The sequence below is a fragment of the Coptis chinensis genome, chromosome 6, assembly GCF_015680905.1.
Source record: "Coptis chinensis isolate HL-2020 chromosome 6, ASM1568090v1, whole genome shotgun sequence".
Classification (NCBI taxonomy): Eukaryota; Viridiplantae; Streptophyta; class Magnoliopsida; order Ranunculales; family Ranunculaceae; genus Coptis; species Coptis chinensis.
Window position 1 is genome coordinate 97,138,614 of NC_141461.1, and position 21,670 is coordinate 97,160,283.

Below are 21,670 nucleotides of genomic sequence, written 5' to 3' on the forward strand. Positions count from 1 at the left end.
CGAGAACCTGTTAGAAGGTTGAATCCTTCATTTGTAAGGTCTAAAAAGTCATTGCTTCAGAAAGGGAAGATACGTGAGAACCTTACAAAGAAGATTTATGGAAATTCGAATGGAAAGCGCAGACGTGCATGGGATAGAGATTGGGAAGTCGAGTTCTGGAAGCATCGGTGCAGGAGAGCCACTAAGCCTGAAAAGGTTGAGACTCTGAAATCAGTACTTGATCTCCTAAGAAGGGCCCAGAGATCTCAGAAATGGAAAATGAACCTGGAGATGAGGCTTCAAATCCCATCCTTTCCAGATTGTATTTGGCGCAGCTCTTACAGTCACCAGAAATGATGGATTGAATAAAGGAAAAGTTGTGAATGAAAAAACTTATAAACCAACTAGTGACATTCGTATCCAAAATCCTAATCAGACTAGTAGGAGTTCTCTTCAAGATTCAAAGGATGAAGCTTCTTGTAAGACTGTATACTCAAATGGGTCCATGAGAAATCAGGATTCCATGTCTATGGCAAGTGGGTCTCAAGTGAATGACTAGCCTCTGAAAGAATTGCCTGGAAAATCCGATGTGAAGAGTGATAAAAGGAAATAGGCCTTGGAGGTTCTTGCTAGAAAGACTTCCGCGGTAGATAGGAATTCAACTCAAGGGAAACCAGGAGATAGCACCATGCTCAAGGGAAGAAGCTTTCCGTTATTAGTACGTGAAATTATTTCTTTTTACTAAATACTTTTTCCTGTTCTATTGGCAGTTAAATTTTCACATCATTAGAACTGATTTTCCCTCCTTTATTCTTTGATATGAGCAGGCACAACTACCCCGCCCTAGTTAGGCAGGTACGGAAGTTCTATTCAATGACCTCCAATGGGGTTTTAATAATAATTTCTACAATATGAACTGACAACCCTACTAGATGATAAACCCAAATACCACTACAAATCTAAAGTACATGCTACATAGTGGTTGACTCTAAATATTAAAAAAAAATGCATAATTGGGTAACGAACTTTACACAAAATCTGAATTTGGGGTACAAAGTTTTTGTTGAGCAATTTTGGGGAACCAACTTATCACTTTGTTGGGGTGTTAGGTCCTGTTTGTGTTCCGTTCATTATTTTCATGTGGCTTGTTTTTTTTAATATCCACGTAATTAAAGAAAAATAAATATAAATTAAAAAACTGACACGTGAAAATAATGGAGGGAACACAGATGGAACCTAACTTTGCAAAAAAGAGTGGAAGTTGGTTCCCCAAAATTGCTAAAATAAAAAAAGTTTGTACCCGATTATGCCCCTATATTAGAATACATAACTACAAATACATCAAGAAAATTGATCCAATCTCCATCACAATGTATAGAAGGTTTTTTTGTTATGAGATTCATCATTTTTTGGGGTATACTCATCTGTCCCGTGTTTTGTTTCCTATATAGGCTCAACTTCACCACTTGATTGAGCATTTCTTGCGGAAAGCTAATCTGCCTGTTTTGCGAAGAACAGCTGATACAGAGTTAGCTGTTGCTGATGCTGTTAACATTGAGAATGAGGCTGTTAATAGGTCAAACAGCAAGCTGGTGTACCTAAACCTCTACACATACGAGTAGTAACAGGCATGATACTGCTGCAGAATCTGGCCCTTCTCAATCAGTAGTTGATACCGAAAGTACAGATCCAGCAGGCGAAGAATCCTCTGATCCATCAGCAGAAGCAGCACTAAGAATATAATGGCAGGCCTAGTGTCCGACTCCCCACTTAACAGTCCCTATAGGTCAGATGTTAATGATGACAATCAGTCACTGAATGAAGACAAAGGACCTGAGAATGTGTTTGATATTGATAGTCATGCAGAGCTGGATATATATGGAGATTTCGAGTATGATTTGGATAGTGAGGATTATATTGGTGGAATTGATCCTAAGGTATCTAAACCACAATCAGAAGAGGGTGATTTAAAAATGAAGGTAGTATTCTCCACCCAGAATACCAGAAGAACCAATAATGATTTGGACCCAAAAGATATTGAGAGGTTGGAATTTATTAATGATCGGAATGGTTTTCCCTTCCTCGAGGTTCACAAGGGCATTGAAATTTCAACCTTGGATGTTAAGACAGAGGATTCATGTCCCACAGCAAACCCTTTACCAGATGAAACGCGTGGAGATCCTTCATGGGCGGAGTGTGAAGAATTATATGGACCGATAAAAGAACCTCTTGTAGAAAGATTTCCTGACAAAGCTTCAGGAGAGGCAGTTGTCTCGAAAGTGGAAAAGAAGTTTGCACTGAAGACATAGACCAAAAAGAAGATGCTAATTGTACTCAAGATAAAGCTGGTAGAGCATCTGATTTTGATCCACGAGTTATCGGGAGAATAAATTAAGTCAGGAGTGGGTTGCCAGCTGACTGTGGCTCTTCTGATGGGGAAAATTCAGCTAACCATTCTTTGGTGAAAAAGAACATTCGGAGGAATGAGAAGAAAACCAACAAAACAAAGCCATCGGACAATAGCGTTTCTGTTTCCAGAAAGGTACACACAGTTTTACTACATATACCTTATTTAAGTCGTGGCTCCTTGCTGGTTTATCTTGATTACTTGTTATAAAATTCTAACTTTTTTGTTACAGGTTGAGGCCTACATTAAAGAGCACACCAGACCACCATGCAAGAGTAGTGTGATTACTGTCGAACAGTACCGGTGGGCGGTGGAAAAAACATGCAACATCCAAAATTATGAGATACCACTCTAGAGACAGTAACGCAAACTTTCTCATCAAGGTGAAAAGGTGAAGAAGCTTGCAGAGCAGTATGTCGAAGCTGCCCAAGTAAAAACTGATAGTCCCTGATTTTAATGGCACCATATTCCAGTGCTTTTAAAAGTTTTCTTCGTGTTAACCATAGTTTGTCGACAGTAATCAGTACATCTTCATTGGTAAAACCCTTGATAAACCACTTCACTTTTTTTTATCCCAATCCTCTTTTCTCTTCACTTCATTTTTTCCTCTCACAAAACAAAAAACAAAATCATGCATCTCTCCAAACTCACCTTTTTCAGTACCCACCTCAAAACCCTAACAAAACCCCTCACTCATCATCACCGCTACGTCACTCCTCTACTCTCCATCCATTGTCTCTCCTACGCCACACCTGAAGAAGCTGCAGCCGTGCGTAGACAACGCAAACTACGCTACGCGTAGAACCCCCACTCAACTCCATTCGACCCAACAACCAACCCCAACGCCGTCCTCCAAACCCAAACTACCCGAACACGTGTCAGTATTAAAAGGTGAGCGTCTTGATCTTCACAACAAGATATTAACACTAGTATACTGCGTGGCAGTGGGGAGTGAGCGGAGCTGTGGGGAGAGAGAGAGAGTTGGGTGATGCAGGGGAGAGGGAGAGATGGGTGAAGGAGAAAGAGAAAAAATGAGAGAGAAGTGAGGACAGACAGACATAAACCAACCATGTTGGTTTTTGTCCGCATAGCCCCCCTTCTGCCAAAATCGTTCGCTCCGCTCCCTCGATTAATACGTGAACATGATTTAGATGAAGCCGCTTTATATACATGGCATTCGATATATTCTAATTGTAAGCCTACTATATTTACTTGTAATGCTGTTATGGCTGCACTGTTGAGGCAAAGCCGGTATTCTGATATGCTTTTGTTACATAGGTTTGTTACGCAAGCGGGTGTGGCTGCGAATGTGGTTACGCATAATCTATTGATTAATGCGTATTGTGATTGTAGGAAGACTGATACTGCTTTAGAACATTATAAACAGTTGATTAATAATGCACCTTTTGATCCTTAAGCCTACTACTTATAGGATTTTAGTTAAGTGGTTAGTTGTCAATTTGAAAGTGGATTGAGCCGTTGAGTTGAAAGATGAAATGTTGGAAAAGGGTTTAGCTGCTGATCCTGCTGTTTATAATTATTTGATGTTGGGTCTTGTGAAAAATGAGGATGGGGATCGAGCTTTGGCCCTTTTTAAAGAGTTGAAGGAGAAGTTGGAGTTTGTGAATGATGGGATTGTTTATGGGAATTTGATGAAGGCTTATTTTTTGAAAGGTTTGGATAAGGAGGCGATGGAGATTTATGCTGATTTGTTGGGAGAGGGTTCGAGTGTTAAAATGAATGTGTTGGCGTATAATTCTGCATTGCAAGCGATGATTAAGAATGGGAAGTCGGACGAGGCGTTGCAGTTGTTTGAGAGGATGAAGGAGGAACATGGTCCTCCTAGGAAATTAACAGTGAATCTTGGAAGCTACAATGTTATGGTGGACTGGTTTTGTGAACAAGGAAAGTTTGATGATGCTATTGAAGTGTTTAGGAGATGGGTGAGAAGAGATGCAGTTCATCTTTCAACAATTTGATCCAACAATTGTGTGCCAATGATTTGATGCCCAAGGCGGAGGAACTATATCGAAAAATGGGTGAGATCCCAGGGGCTAATCCGGATGAGTACACATGTTTTGTTGATAGATACTTGCTTCGAACAGAGTTGAGCCGACGATGCTGCTGACTATTTTGGGAAAATGGTAGAATCAGGGCTGAAGCCGAACTTGGCTACTTATAATAAGGTGGTAGATGGATTGATTAAAACAGGAAAGATTGATGAGGCAAATGGGTTTTTCAGTCAGATGATTGTGAAACTGAGGCTAGATGCTGCGAATTATGAAGTTATGTTGCGAGCACTGTGTGAGGCAGCTAAGCTTTATGAAGTGCTTAAGTTGGTCAGTGAGATGTTGAAGGATGAAAAAGTGGGTTTGAATTCAGAGATGGATGAATTTGTAAGGGATGCTTTGAGGAAAGAAGGGAGGGAGGGGGGTTTGTTGAAGTTATTGGAGGACAAGGAGAGGGAAGAGAGGGAGAAGGCTGTAGCTTTGGCTAAAAAGGCTGCAGAAGAGGCAGAGGCAGAAGCAGCAAAGGCAGCGAAGGCCAGTGCTCTAGCTGCTGGTGAGACCTACTTGTTGTTTGGTGATACCAAGCCATCTAATGGAACTGTACCACCTCTCTCTCTAGTTTGGTGATACCAAGACATCTAATTCCGATGTACCTTCTGCTGAAACCTTCTCAATGAATGGAGAGGCCCCAAGTGGTAATCAAGAGGGAAGCGGAGGTGCTCCTGTTGTTGAGGCTACCCCTGCTCTTGATGTCGTGGAAGAAACCATTGATGCCGGTGACTTGGATAGAGAATTAAACATTAAAGGTGATGGTATGATGGAAGAAACTACCAAAGCCAGTGACACGGATGAAGAATCAAGCATTAAAGGTGATGGTGTGCTTGAAGAAATAATCGTGTAACAAACCTGGTTTCATTCCATGTTTCTTACCATATTTTGGAAGGAAAGATCATCTTTGTAGCGTTCTCCTTTCTGTTCAGTTACAACTAAATCATTGCATGTGCTATCTGCATTTGTCATATTAAGATAAGTAATGTAGGTTGCTGGACACGGATTATGCGGTTTTAAGTTGATATATAGGAGTCGAGTTGAAGCCTTACTAGTGAGTTGATATATAGGGCGACGATGGTCCAAATAAATCCCAGGATACGTAGAAATCGTCTCCATCAAAGGTTGATGCTTCATGTTTTCGTCAAAACACCATATTGCAATGTCGTGTCGAAGAGCAGTGAGTGTAGACACTCGTTCTTGGTTCATAGTCATCAGTTGTATATCCTTACCACACCAAATTAAAGATCTCTCTCCTGATCGTGCAACACCACCCTGCAAGACTTGCACCTGATCCCCCAACTGCCCACCAACCACTATTGTAATTTCCATCCTTCTCAACTCTATAAATAACATAATCATCTAATATACAAAATGGCAATATCCTACCAAAATTATAGTAGAATCATGGCATAGTCTAATGTATATATCCCTAAGTATTTGAACTAGTCCTAAAACTTTAAAGTTTCTAAACTTATATCCGGACTTTTCATTTCCGAACAAAAGGAAAAAAGTTGTTTCGTTAATCCGAAACAACTTTTGTACCATATGTGATCCTCGTGTATAGATATGTATAGACAACTGGAATTGGTGTAGTATATACGTGACTTGCAAATTAGTAGACCACTGCGAGAGGCATAACATTTTTTTGTTAACCAGGTAATCTTGTGAATTTTGATATCCTTCCCTTTTCTTTGTGTTCTCGTGCAAAATACATGTTATCAAAATCTCTAAACACACTACCCCACATTACCTCAAAATAAGTAAAACTCATCACGGCGAAAATTAAACCAAACAAAAACGCATTTCATCGAAAGCCCCCAATACAAAAATTTGCTTGAACATGTTGTAACAAACCAAAGATATACCTCAAAATAAACAAAACCAATTTTGAGAAAATTCAAACAAACAAACCTCACATTGTCAAAACCCCTTGTCACATTACAATTATACAGAGCAATTTTACAAAAAAAAAAACATACAATTACAAAGAACCGCATAACTATAAAAATTTGGGAGAGTTTGGTGTTAAGAATCTTTGGTCTTGTTAAGTTGAAAGGACCTAGATTTATAGATTGGCAAAACGGTTGAAGGATCTCTCATGACTAGTGGAAAAATTACCAAGCGAAAAAAATACTTTTTTTTTTGTGCACCAAACATTAAACGGATCCAAATCTCCATAAAAAAAATACTTTTTTTTGTGCACCAAATATCAAACCTGACTTTCCAAATCTCCATAAAAAATACTTTTTTTTTGTGCACCAAATATCAAACCCGACTTTTAATCTTACCTCATCAAGCTAACTAAACCGAATCTAGTGGGAAAAAAACATTATTCAAAAGCTTACAATAATGGGGAAATTTTTGTTTCAACGATAGATTTGCAAAATAGTGAAGGCAAATTTGTTGTTTGGGGATGTAGATACGGTGCGACACGTATAATATCGTGGGACAATGGGAGTGTTACATGGGTTTGTTTTTGGTTTTTTGTTATTTTTTAAACTTTTTCAATTTGAGGCTATAGTGGGAGTGGTGGTGTGAGTTTGTTTGTTTGTTTGTTTTTGTTTTTTGTTTTTTTTTTTTTTGAGAGGTAACTCTAGCTATTTTTTTTTTGAGGGCTTCTCCAGTGCCCCAGATGTATTGCTAAAAACCTAACTTGGACCTATAAGAAAAAAAAAATATTTAAAATAAAAATGAGTCCCACTATTACTAGATTTGCTTCTACCCCTAGAGTTGGTCACTGTTTGTTTGGGTGCCTCAAATTTAGCCTGATGGTTACATGGCACTTGAAACCCTCCACCACCTACAGGCTAGAGCCGACATATATAGTTTGCTAAAATACATCTCTATTCTCCTAAGCCAAAAAAACAAGTTGCATATAAACAACTCCCTCCTCAATTCTTCAAAAGTCTTCGCGTGAAAAAAACCAGTATAAAAAAAAAAAAAAAAAAAAAAATCTTCATCCTCATTCATCAGCTACCAAACAAGCTCACCTCTCAAATGGCGATTTCAACTATATTATTAATATTATTATTATCAACCTTTACATCCGCCGAAATCCGATATTCCGAAATCCGATCCGACGACCGATCAATAATCCCATTCGACGAGTTCGGTTTCACAAACACCGGAGTCCTCGAACTTAACGTGTCCCATATTTCATTCTCGAATCCAACTCCTCCTCCCGAACATCTTTCCCAAGTCGGCTTCTTTTTAAGCACACGTGACTCTTGGTTACAAGTTTTACAACAAATCCAATCATTAGACATCACGTGTGCACTTCAGTCTGAACAAATTAAACCTGTTTATACATTTGACAAAAAAATGGACAAGTCTAGTTTCACTACTTTGTTTAAACAGTCTGATGCTAATCAGTTTACTCTTGTTTTTGCTAATTGTGTTCCTCAGTTACGGATCTCGATGGATGTTATATCAGCTATGTATAATTTAGATGGGAAGGGAAGGAATCGAGATTACTTGTCGGCGGGGAAAACGGTATTGCCTAGGATTTATTTCTTGTTTTTTATGGTGTATTTTATTTTAGGTGGGTTTTGGTTTTTTGTATTGGTTAAGAAGAGATTCACTGTTTATAGGATACATTTCTTTATGTTGGCTGTTTTGGTTTTGAAAGCATTGAATTTGTTGTGTGAGGCTGAGGATAAGAGTTATATTAAAAGGGACGGGTAGCGCACGGATGGGATGTTTTGTTTTATATTTTCAGTTTTTTAAAGGGGATTACTTTGTTTACTTTGATTGTTTTGATTGGTACTGGGTGGTCGTTTTTGAAACCGTATTTACAAGATAAGGAGAAGAAGGTTTTGATGATTGTCATTCCGCTACAAGTTGTTGCCAATATTGCACAAGTTGTGATTGATGAGAGTGGGCCTTATGCTAAAGATTGGATTACGTGGAAACAGGTGTTCTTGCTTGTCGATGTTGTTTGTTGTTGTGCGGTTCTGTTTCCAATTGTTTGGTCGATTAAAATTTGAGAGAAGCCGCTACAACTGATGGGAAGGCGGCAGTGAATTTGATGAAGTTGACTTTGTTTAGGCAGTATTACATTGTGGTTATCTGTTACATTTACTTCACCAGGGTTGTTGTCTATCGTTGGAGACTATTACTTCTTATCGGTATCTCTGGGCCGAGTGTTGTCGCTGGGGAATTGGCGACACTGGCTTTCTATGTTTTCACGGGGTACAAATTCAGGCCTGAGGTGCATAATCCTTACTTTGTGATTGACGATGAAGAAGAGGAAGCTGCAGCTGAAGCTCTAAAGCTTGAAGACGAGTTCGAGTTGTGATCGTTACCTGGTAATCATTCATGCTTTGGAGGTTTAATCTTCATTTTTATTGTCAATAAACTCAGGGTTATTGCCATTATAGTTCGTTTTAAAGGAATATATGAATTTGTGATCATATTGGGAAGGTATAGATAGGAGCTTTGCACTTATGTTTAAGGGGTTTGAGAGGGCATAACATTTTTTGTTAACTTTGTAATCTTGTGAATTCGGATATCCTTCCCTTTTCGTTGTGTTCTCTGTACCTGTCTCATACTTGGTTTTTACGACCATATACATTTGTCATCTGTCTATTGGTACTTAGCATGTCGAACTTTCAATACCAAAACTTTTTATAAATTTTGATCAAATGCCTATATGATTGTTACACCAGAGCGTCTTTCAATTATGTTACTTGATTTATATTACTGAGCTAAACATTTGGATCTCTTTTGTTCATGTTTATGCATGTGTTGGCTTGTGAGAATTTTTATGTTATTTTTTGTTGAGCTTAGTACTGGCTGGCCTAGAGTTCTTGTTATTTATTGCTATAAGTTCTAGCTGTTTTGCACGATAGTTTTCTCTTTCTAGCTTGCCCTTCTGAATAGGCCCTCCATATAGTCTTTATGTACTTTTTTGAATGTCATAATTTTTACTTTCCTTTTTTGGAATCCACACATTCATTGTATCCTTGATCAAGGAAACAAAGCGATGAAACGTGAGACCTAGATCATCTCTTTGTCTCTTTCCCGTTCTTTGAATCTTTGTTACTGATGAGGTGGAAGTTACATTTTTTTTGTTTGAACCAGTTTTACACTGTTTCCATTTAGAGATCTTTGTCTCTAGGAGCCCCTTACCTCTTCACTCACTGATTTCATTACTTCCATCTTGCTCCACCTTCTTTAGGGTAAGAGTATGTGGTTCATTTCCATTTTTCAAAATTCGACTTTTCTTGAATTTTGACTAGTTGAAACCATTTCCATCAAAATTTGCAAAATTTCTGCTCTTGCCGTGAGACAGTGTCAGATATTTCTTTGGTGAGAATCTATACTAATTCCGCTTTTCAAGTGGTTCCAACTAGGAATGCAAAAGAAAAAGCAGCCTATAGTCTGCAGAACACAAGTTATACTTGTAAACACATCCTTTCACCTAGTGATGAAAGTAGAGGTGAGAACTAGGTGTTTAAAAAGGAGTGGCGAAATTTCAAGTGAAACAAGAAAATATTAGAACATTAAGGTGCCTTTGAAGTAGGGGTAAGGGGCAAAAGGAATCCAAGGACGTTGCAACTGAACTAGGTTTTGCATTAGGGGCCTTAGTTTTGGAATGGAATTAATGATCAAGGACTGCTTTTAGCTAAAGCTACATGTATTGGAGATGTATATAATTTGTCGGGGGGGGGGGGGGGGGGAGCAGTGGCGGTTGGCTCTGTAGTTGAAAAAAGAGGAGCTTTTCTGACTCATGCTCTCATGGCCTAGTTTTTAGCTGCAAACTGATGCTTATTGTATTGTTGGAAAATGGAGATGATTGGGGACAAGTTCATAGATATGTGTAGAGAAATGGCAAACGATTGGTCAAAATGTCATGTTGGTCCTAATGGGGCTAGGGGTGAACTCGTGCTCCCATGGGACTCTCAGTACTTGTCTGTTGGCATTCACTCCAAAAATTATAAGAGGACGTTCATGATGTAGAACTTGCCAAGACTATACATTACTGCAGAGGTTATGCATGCCAGAAATTAAAAGAACCAAAAAATTTGGAACCATATAAAAACCATTACTACCAATCAAAACTTACCTATGGTTTGTTAGGGCGCTTCAAGTACTTTTTACCCTTGGTCTAGCAGCAGAAGTGGTATTAAGAGAATAGCTTGCATTTTGAAATGTTGAATGTCTAAATCAGTTTGAAAGGTATAGAAAGCATATCCAAGGGATCAGGTTTTGACTCTGTATCAGTATGGATGGATGACTCCCAGATTATTATAGACTCGTGTTTGGTATCCTTGTAGGAAACCTATGCAAGGAGATTTGATCAGTTATTTCTCTCTTGGAAAGAGAATAGATACCCTGGACCTGACTGGTTTTTGCTCATTACGTGACACGAAAAGTTGCTATAGAATTAATTGTCAACATGTCGTCGAAGCCGTGAGCGGCTTTCTGAGATCTGGCTAAGTAATACAAGTGGTCGAAGTTATTTCATCCCCACATGGTAGAAAAACATATCTTCGGTGGAAAATTCAGTTTATTTCATGCCACATTAGGTTTTTTAAGGCATTTATGAGGTATCTATGAATTAGAGATGGAAATTCTTTGTGGAATCATTAATCCCTCTGTATGAGTATATCTGAGAGTTGGAAGCATAGCTGATCCTGTATGCTCTACATTAACGGTTAAGGAAATTTCTGAGAAAAGGTTATAATTTACAGTATTGATATCAACCTTACAGAAGTCCATGACTTAGTGAGATGGGAAGTTATCTTAGATGTTCCGAAGGATATTGATTTTGCCCGAGTTTGTGGATTTGATTGATGTGAACTTGTTTGTGCATTACTCTATATATATGCAGTAGCAGTATAACTGTTGTAAAAGCGAAAAAAGTGCTCTAACAGGATGATCCCCTTACGCATTTCCCTTTTCAGAGTTATGGAGAATCTGTGGAAGGACCACTGCAAATTAATAGCTTAGGAAAATTTAAACTCCACTGGAAATGTATATATCCCATTGTAGCTCACTTTTGATTTGGGTGTGATCTAATTTATTCTGTTAATTACTTAATTGCCTACTGCCACAAGAGTGGAGCACCATCCTTCTTGGACGGTCAGAGCAGAGAGACTGATTTTCTGATTTGTTGATGCAAATCCAATGGCAGATTACGATTTGCTCAGCCAAGTATACATTCTCTTAGTTAGATCTTTATTCTCTAATATCTTAAATTGCATTTACCCTCTGGTGAAGGTGGGAGTCAAACCCAAGACCTTCGGCTCAACCTCCCGAAAGTCTTGACAACTAGGCCACTGGACACCTTCACCCAAGTATACTGAGTCAATACAGTTTCTCTGTGGGCAACTGGGATCTTCGATGATGCTAATGAGTTGCCTGCTACTTACTATGCACAAATTAGATCTCACCGTCTCATGAGTATCTGTTTGGTGAGGCATGTAAATTACTCATTTATTCTGCATAGTTGGAGATGACCTTCAGTTTGACTATTGTGAATTGTCAGCTACCCAATTACTTGGGGTTTCTTTTGTAGCCCAGAGCCCCTATCACCACCTATCATCATTGGTGGTTGAGCATAGCTCAAGCATCATAGCTTTGCCTGCAAGATTCTCTCTTCTATTCTTAGAATACAGTTTACCTTCTATGTGATTTCTATGTAATGATTATATGAACTCCACCTTATAGATAGACTCCAAATGAACTCCACCACCAAAAATGAACTTACAAGATGAACTGAGGACTGATTTCTGGTGACAAAGTCTTCCCATAATGGAGAACCTCCTCAGAAAGTATCAGGTCAATTAGATATATTTAACCTTGTCAGGAGTTGTTTCAAAGTCAGAAAAATCTCCGTTGGATAAAATATAACATTGTAAACAACTTTTGATAAGGTGATACATTTCCAAATGATCTGATTGTTTTGTGATGATGATCTTTGTTGCGGGGAGAACTTCTCCACCAAAAATCAGCTTCTAATTCACTGTTTTTCGTGGTGGAGTTCTTTGGAGTTCATATAACCGTCCCCTTACTTAACACGTAAAATGAAGCTTGATTAGTTATATTTACCACAAAGAAAGAGACAAGAAAAAGAATAGGAAAGAGCAAATCGAACAACAAAGGAAAGTTTTCAAGCTATGAATGCCATTTCACTGTGATTTCTTCATGCAGGTAACAAGGACATGAAGTAAGTATCATGGAAAACACCAGCGTGACCAAGAGAATAGGGTCTTGTGATGTAAAAATACCGTCAAGACTAAGAAAAGAGGGTCTTGTGAGGGGTAAAACATTATAAACAGGAGACCATGTAGCTCTAGAATGAAGCTGAAACATGTATAAACTAGCATGATTGCCATGACTAAGTAGCATATGGTTAGATTGAAGTTTGAGGTTGATGTTTCGTGTCAAATACGTAAACTTGAATTTGGTTAGAGATTTGTAAATTTAGAATAGGGTGACTTCAAATATACACTTGTTTGTAGAATTCCTTTGCAAGTTTTAGGAAAAATGGAGCAGTCATACTAGTAGCAATGATCCGTGATGCCATTAAGAAACCATTTTTCCACACAAAGTAATATGTAGTTACAAGATGGATGTCTGCGTTCGTACCAAGCCTTCTCGATCTAGCTTTGAAACAATGGTTTCTTTGAGTATATGTTATTTGCTCCTATGTACATTCTTGCAGAAAGGAAAAGGGTTCTAGGTTCAGGTCCTGGCCTGCATATCCCCATTCTGCGAACCAAAACTGTCCTCTGCATTCTAGTCTGATCAGCACTAGTTTTTACCAGCTGATCTGGTTGCCATGAGTTATTACACACATCATTGGAGTAAATTCAAACTCCCTGCTTGATTGATTTCTCGTATAGAACCATGCTTCCCCATGTTACCAAGCCTGTGTTGGGGATCTTTGTTCTGTACCATACAAATTTTGGTTCTCTGAAGTTTTAAAGCTCCCTTTTGTCGCTACTGCATTAATTGTTTTAGTAGGGTTACTGTCTCGTGAATTCTGCACAACACCACCTTCTCTGTTCTTATGCCTGTGGATGTGGAAATGAAAGATGGTTTTTTAAACAGGTTCAGGGTCCACCATTTGAGGCAAGTTGTATTGGGTGTTGGTTTGTGGTTGATAAAAGTCGCTACAGTGTCGCCATCTTGAATGCCTGAGACCTGAGTTGCATCTGGCACTGCTGGAAATCTGAGTCCTCAACAAACTTGCTTTCATTCATTGCCTCCCTTTAATGTTGCTTCATGTTACACAATACGTTTATATGTTACATATTGCATGTGACCTTTGATGTAGAACTCTCATGTTGGGTATGGAAATCTGATAATACATGGTGGTGCTTGCAATAATACATCACCTGACTGAGCTAGAGCTACTGCTGTTGGAGTGTATATTTGAGGTATAACCATCAAGATACGTCCGAATCGTAAATTATTAATAGCCAAGCTACTATGGAGTGTTGTTAATAGTTGTTACGACTTACGACTTACAACATACGATTAGTTTAAGCGTAAAGCTTCGTATTATTCAGGGATAGTTTGAGTTTGATACTTTAATGCATGCATTTAAAATTTAAATAGCTGTCTCTTCAGACTGTTTTTGGTACAAGTGTAATGAGCTGTTTTTATCTCCTTGCATGGTTACATACTTACATGTACTCCACAAAATTGTGTCCCTACGTCTCCAATTTGTGTCTGCATGTGTACAAAAGAATTCTGGATCAGTTGATACATGGCCCAGACATTGGACAAGGCCATAATTTGGTCTTTCGAGTGCTAACAGTCTCTGACAGTGCTAGAAACCGGGCATAAAACAGGGTTTGGCGTCTGTCTCAGAATTGGGAATATACCCATCTAAGCTCTCTAATCGCATTACCTTTTAGATGTCTGATTTGAGCGCATTTTTTTAAGCAAGTAGTTTTTTAGGTGAGAACATGTTTCTCGATTTTTTTGTTTACGGGAAATCATGATTTCAATAAATTGACATCCAAACTCCCCTTGGTTTTGTCAAATAGTAAAATTTTCTCTACATATATAAGAGGTTTACAAAGTTAGTACATCAGAGGATTCCAACTCTTCTAAGCTCATGGCTCAAATCTCAACCACCATTGATCTTTGTCTTGTATACTCGAAGTCTCGAATACGGCTAAACCTTTCCATGAACAAAATCGATCAAGTCACATGTTTGTATTCTCTACTATGGTGCTCTTTTCAAAGCAATATAAGTCCCTTTCATTTTTGCTTTTCTTCACATGATCATAATATTCTCATAACAACGTAGAATGATTATTATACACTTTCTAACGTTATCCTTTATGAGTTTCGTAGCTTGGAACTGAAAATGGCCATACAATGCCTAACAGGAAACATGTATAATAAATCTAACTGCCTTTCCCAACTGCCTTTCCTAACTGCCCCTCATTTCTTTCCCTTTGGTTATGTAGAGAAATGGATTTATCTAATGTTTTGATCATTCCGAGCAGGATGAACTGAATTGTTAGAAGTTAATTAGAACCCATTAATATGAAGTTATCCATCTCTTTGGCCCTTTCTGCGACGTCTATGTCCAATGTCGATTTCAATCATTTTGTCTAGATGGTACAGAATAACTGTTTGTCTGTTTGACACAGGTTAATGGAAGTATGGAACTGCATAATAACTATAATGATCGTAAATGTTATCCTCTTATATTTACTTAGTTCGAAATGGAAAATGGCTTGTCTTTGGATATATACTTTGGTAGTTTCTGAGGTGTAGGAGTTCAACTTAATTAACCATGCCAGCTGAAAAAGACATTTTAGTTGTATACTTGTATCAGTTGCAAATTCAGGTATTGAAGCAAATTCAGTTACAACTTCCTAAATCTTAGCTAATTGAGTTGGAATCGAGCTTAAATCCCAACTTTCTAACCTGTGAGAGTTGGTTTCAAAACAGATCCTAATAAAAGTTTCACCATTGTCCTCCTTAATTATTTTATTTTGTTTTTGTTTTGTTTTTCATCAAAATGGTTTTTGTGGGTGAAGATAAGTTTCTATGCATGATCATGTACGTTTGTGAAAATCTAAACTAAATTGTGACTTTCTCGTGTGAAAATCTCACGTGTAAAAGCAAACACACTCATAGTTTAATCAATCAATATATTAATATTAAAATTGCTACAAGCATTTGGGCGGATGCAGTTACTAATTCTCACTAATATATATATATATATATATATATATATTTTTTTAGGAACAGTTACCACTGTATTGGCTCAACCAAATAAACAACAGCTTATAGCCATATAGTTCATGGCCCAATATAATTCAGCCCACTATTGTTTTTCAGTCCACTCTTTTAACGGTTAAATAACGTTTTACATTTGAAACTATAAATTACGTTAGTTCTAAGCAAATCATTTGTTTCCCTCACTTTTTTCCAGTGTTTCTCTTGCCTTTCTCCAACCAAAAATTTATTATATTCATTTACCATTCGAATTTTGCTTAGGGCCCCCAATTATCTTGAGTCGCCCCTATTTTTTAACAAAGTTAGGGGCAGGTAAGCCAACTCATAAATCCGCTCATGCCCACAAGGGGTATTTTTCTAGTTCTCCTAAAATTCCAGGTCATCAACTCTTATTAAAACATAAATTTCTCTTCTATTGAAAAAAGAAATTCTAATTAAAACAGAAATCATTATCCTATTATAATGGGAATTTCTCCCTTATTGAAAAAGAAAAATATATAACACTTCTAATTAAAATGAAAATCACATTTCTAAATTAAAACGGGATCCCTCCCTTAATAAAAAAAAAACGGGTTTTTAAAACTTAATTAAAAAAATTTATTAATAAATTAAAACATATTTTTAAGACTTGATTAAAATGGGTTAGCAACGAAAACAAAGAATCACGATTTGTTAGAAAAATTATATATATATATAGTTATGATTGTTGAGCAAATTTTTAAAAGAACCGGTGCGTATGCACAGGTCTACTTTCTAGTTTAGAAGTATTTCCATCCTTGCTAAATACACTTCAGAATTTTCAGTAATATTAAGATGTTTCTTTGCTCAATTTTATCTAAAATCTGCTCTATTTTTTGGCTAATTTAGAATTTTTGCAACGCAGTGAATTCCGACTTCCGACGATCTCCATGAAGAAGTCAAAATCATCCTAGCCAAAAATCACGATTCAAATCCATGTGCTGTGTCCTTGAACATTAGATTTCTCCTTCTATTATTTGGTTTAGCAAACCATATGCATATGTATCAGCAAATGCCAGTGACCAAACATACCAGAAAAGAGGTGACTGTAATTTCTTTAAGCACATCTATCATCCATCATCAACAATAGTCACACTGTATAATATTTTCTTGTGTATGCATGTGTTTGCTTGTGATATATTCATGGGAAAACTTGCATTTTTTCAACTTAAATTTAATCGACCTTGATGCTTATACCTAACTGCAGATATAAATTATATACGTACACAATTTCATGAAATTTGACTAATATTTTGATATCTTTACATGTGGTCAGTTTCCTGTTTTCCTTGAATTAAGAAGCAAATATACTGTTTGACTCCATTTATTAACTGGAATGGGCAGTCACCTGCCAACCACCTGCCTCTTAATCTCAACCGTTTAATTTCCTAGAAACCCCCTCTTCTGTTCCTGTAAGTAATTACATTAAAGGATCCCTTTTCCTATGCTCCATGAAGTCGATCAAAATCAAACCAACACTTCTTCACATTATCGAAAAAAAAACTAACACTTCTATTCATAATGCAACGTGGGAATTAATGTAGCATACACACTCCATTGACTTTGCTCAAAAGTTGTTGATTGCAATGTTGCACCCCTTCGCGTACTTTAACACAATTGGAAAACCATTACTCCAACCGCTATGAATGGAAGTTGCCACTTACAACCGTGCTATAGGACTCTCTGACTAGTGTGGTGTGAAACGTAGCTCGCGAAAACAAGGGCGTCTATTGTTGTTGAATGCAAGTTTCTAACATTGTTGATGTTTGAATGACTCAATTAAACTAGATTTATAGCTCGATTTATATGAATGACTGTTAATAAGAGCCCAAAATCTTTTTACCTGCGCAAGTTGCAGGTAAACAAAGGAGTCTTAATTGGCTCTTGCGCGCATTAGTTTTGCTTATATTAGAGCAAGAAACAAAATTTTCAAAAAAAATTCTAAAATTAATTTTGTGAAATTTTTCGTTTTCGGTGGGCACAGAAACATTTTGAATCCTACACTTTCTATTTGCAAGTTTTCGAACTGAGATGTCATTTTTCACGAAAATTTCAATAATTTTTCAATTTTCGTCTATTTTGGTCACTAATTTGTAGTTTTTCACGACACGTTTGAAATGGTAGCAAATGCAATAAATATTTAAAATAGTTGCTAGTTTTGTCTATTTTGTATTTTTATTTACTAAGTTATTAATCATTAATGATCTAATTTTTCTCAAACTTTTAATTGAGTAGTCCAAGACATCTAATTTCACCTAGGTAAACTTTCTCTTCTCCCTCCATTTTGATTAGTGAGATGGGGACATTTGATTAGTGAGATATATGTCTATTTGAGAGGATTATTAATTATTTTTGGTATATAGATAATTAAATTTGAATGTATAGTTGTTATCTATATTTATTGTTTTTGCTAATGTATTGGCAATTTTTCTCTTACTTTTCGCAAAAATTTATATATTTTTGTTTTTTGTGGTCACCGAAACAATGACCGAAAACGAAATTTAATTCCTTGTATTAGAGACATGTGAATAGTAATTAAAAACATCACAAACACATGAAGCTTCACTAGTGGCTTGTAAATGTGAACAAAATCATTCTAGGTGCAGTTTACAGGACCACATTTTGATCCCTACAGTATAGATTGTAATAACTTTTTGTAAGGGTTCAAACTTGCACGTTTATAACCAGGCTTACTTGAACGAAAACTCACATTAGAGTAAGGTTAGGAAATTAGCCCACTTGGTCAATAGTCCCCAACCATCATCAACCATAATACAACAATAACAAAATCACAGAGAATGAGTATGATCATTATTTTTGTACTCGGTGGTTGAGCTATCTCTCCCCCGTTTGAGCTACTCACATTAATTCCAAACCATCACTCCAGCTTTCTTGCAGCTATCATACAGCTTTCCATCACATTAGTTTTCTTGTTATATCTATCATATCTCCCAGCCCTTTTTATGTTCACACCCAACCATTTCATACAAACAAACATATATTTTTCCCATTGGAAGCACTTATAGAGAAGCCATCTTTATATATATTGAATGCCCTTTAGTTCAAAACTCATTCTAAACCAACAACACGAGAGATAGAAGTTGAAACAAGAGGTAGAGTACTAGTTATGGAGAGTATAGAAATGGATAATGAGAGATTAACAGCTGAGATGGCTTATATAAATTCATCATCAGCTGTTATCAGAATTCGGCGAAGTTTGCCTGATTTTTTACAATCTGTGAAGCTAAAATATGTGAAGTTGGGATATAGGCTAACTTGTGACTATGCTACTGTTCTTAGGTATGCTGTTGCTATTCCATTGTTGGCAGCTATTATATACAGGTTGGCTGCTTTGCCGTTTAACCGGGTATCTGAGTTATGGTCGAGCGGAGCATTTCAGCTCGACTCTGTGACTGGGGTGATTGGTTCGACTGTCATTGGTTTGATACTAGTAGTATACTTGATGAAGCGTCCTCGACCGGTCTACCTAGTGGAATTTGCGTGCTACAAAGCAGATGATGAAAGGAAAATGTCCATTGAATCTTTCCTAAAGATGACTGAGGAGAATGGTGCATTCCAGGAGGATACAATTCACTTCCAGAAGCGCATTTCCACAAGATCTGGCCTAGGGGACGAGACATATTTTCCTAGAGGTATAACATCTAAACCTCCAAATTTGTGCATGAAAGAAGCAAGAGCTGAGGCCGAGTTAGTCATGTTTGGTGCACTTGACTCATTATTCGAGAAAACTGGTATACAACCAAGAGATGTAGGTATACTAATTGTGAATTGCAGCTTATTCAATCCAACACCATCTTTATCCTCCATGATTGTGAACCATTACAAGATGCGAAGCGACATCAAAAGCTTTAACCTCGGCGGTATGGGCTGCAGTGCAGGGCTTATATCAGTCGACCTTGCAAAAGACCTCCTAAAATCAAATCCCAACACATATGCAGTAGTGGTGAGCATGGAGAACATTACATTAAATTGGTATTTTGGTAATGATAAGTCAATGTTGCTATGTAATTGTATCTTTAGAATGGGTGGTGCCGCTGTGCTTTTATCAAACAAAGCACGCGACCGGAAGCGGTCTAAGTACCAACTAGTCCATACTGTGAGGACACATAAGGGTGCAGATGACAATAGTTACTCGTGTGTGTATCAAAAAGAGGATGATAAAGGTACTGTTGGAGTTTCTCTTGCTAGAGAACTAATGGCTGTTGCTGGTGATGCTTTGAAGACAAACATAACTACGTTGGGCCCTTTAGTCCTGCCCTTTTCAGAACAGTTTATGTTCTTTGTTACATTGGTTAGAAGGAAACTTTTAAAAGCTAGGGTGAAGCCTTATATACCTGACTTCAAAACAGCATTTGAACACTTTTGTATACATGCTGGTGGAAGAGCTGTGTTGGATGAGTTGGAAAAGAATTTGCAACTCAGTGAGTGGCACATGGAACCGTCCCGAATGACTCTACATCGGTTCGGTAACACGTCAAGTAGCTCGCTGTGGTACGAGTTGGCGTATACTGAGGCCAAGGGCCGAGTCACGCGTGGCGACCGAGTCTGGCAAATCGCATTCGGTTCCGGATTCAAGTGCAACAGTGCTGTTTGGAGAGCACTGAGGGATGTTCCGGTTCCAACCAAAGAGTATCGAACCAATCCGTGGGTTGACTCAATAGACCATTATCCGGTTAAGGTCTAGTTAGCCTAAATGTATACATGTCGTGATTATATTGGGCCCTGATTATACACTGGTTTGTTGATTAATAACAATTTTTAATTGATTATAACATATCTGTTGTTGTTTATTTGGTTGCAATTAGTCACGGTAAAGTTGTGATGGTTATAGTTTGGAGGAAAACAAGTATATGAACAAAATATGCATATTCACGTGAGTGAGAGGAGACACAGAGAATAAAGTGTGAAAGTCCATTTTTGCTTGCAAATCTTAATGATGTTCACAAGTCTAATGGGGAACTGCCATATGGAAAGTATGAAACCATGTATGGAAAGTGTAAAAAATCTGATTTTGTTCTGTTTTGGTTTGGTCCAAGCATCTTTTAGTTGGGAAATAGTAAATGGAGAATCTGGCTGTTCCAGAAGAAGAAGAATGCAACTCGTGAATGCGTTACTGGATAAGCAAAGCTGCACAAAGGGAGGGTTGCTGTATGCGTGTATGTGAGCTAAATCAACAATTCAACCCTACTAAGTCCCAAGTGGCCAATTCCTCTTAGTTACCCAAGAAATTGGTCACAAGGCCCATTTTTTTTTAGTGAAAATCACTTTTTTTTTAATCACTCTCAAGGACTCTGAAAACCAATTTTCGAGTGAAAATAACCCGTAAGAATAAATAATCCGGATTTGAAATAAATATTTTCCGATTTTACCCTTTTTGTCGTTTTGCTATAAACAATGAGTGTTCATACCTTATGTTGATGTATGAATAATGATTGTTCATACCCAAATAGGTGAACGTATTTCATACAATATATTAATGTATGAATAATAATTATTCATAATTCATGTTGAGGTATAAACAATGATTGTTCGTACTCCAATAGGTGTTCTTACTGATCATACATTATGATCAGTAATTTTGTAAGAACACCTCGCTCAGGAATTTTGTAAGAACTATGTAAATATATTTTTTCACATGTAAATAAAATTTTTCATAGGTATTTTACTATGCAAATTTATTTTTGCATACACAATTGTTCTATGTAAATATAATTCTTCATAGGTATCCTACTATGCAAATCTATTTTTGCATACGAAATTTTTATTTGTAAATATATTTTTTCATATGTAAATATCATTTTTCATAGGTATTCTACTATGCAAATTTATTTTTGCATACAAAATTTTTCTATGTAAATATATTTTTCATACATATTCTATTATGAAAAGTTATTTTTGCATAAAACGCAAGTCTCTTTTGCTCAGTGGAAGAGCAACTCTTTTTTTTTATCGGGTAAAAGAGGGGATATTT

At 37.2% G+C, this 21,670-nt stretch overlaps 1 protein-coding gene and 2 pseudogenes across 2 annotated transcripts; all 3 read left to right on the forward strand.

The window, feature by feature from the left end:
* The first annotated feature begins 123 nt into the window (after window positions 1–123).
* LOC147495876 (pentatricopeptide repeat-containing protein At3g49240, mitochondrial pseudogene) lies at window positions 124–5,360 on the forward strand (annotated as a pseudogene). Its single transcript, XR_015197802.1, has 4 exons — window positions 124–697; window positions 807–834; window positions 1,431–2,521; window positions 2,619–5,360. The product of XR_015197802.1 is annotated as a pentatricopeptide repeat-containing protein At3g49240, mitochondrial pseudogene (transcript).
* Window positions 5,361–7,377: 2,017 nt separating this feature from the next.
* On the forward strand, window positions 7,378–9,109 carry LOC147495877 (protein CANDIDATE G PROTEIN-COUPLED RECEPTOR 7 pseudogene; annotated as a pseudogene).
* Window positions 9,110–18,529: 9,420 nt separating this feature from the next.
* KCS1 (3-ketoacyl-CoA synthase 1) lies at window positions 18,530–20,473 on the forward strand. The gene has a single exon (XM_086564607.1). It carries the CDS (start codon window positions 18,806–18,808, stop codon window positions 20,381–20,383), a length of 1,578 nt encoding a protein of 525 aa, XP_086420733.1. The 5' UTR covers window positions 18,530–18,805; the 3' UTR covers window positions 20,384–20,473.
* The last annotated feature ends 1,197 nt before the right edge of the window (window positions 20,474–21,670 follow it).

What these genes read in the sequence shown, in the direction of transcription:
- KCS1 (XM_086564607.1), top strand. Translation starts at nt 18,806, where the DNA reads ATGGAGAGTATAGAAATGGATAATGAGAGATTAACAGCTGAGATGGCT.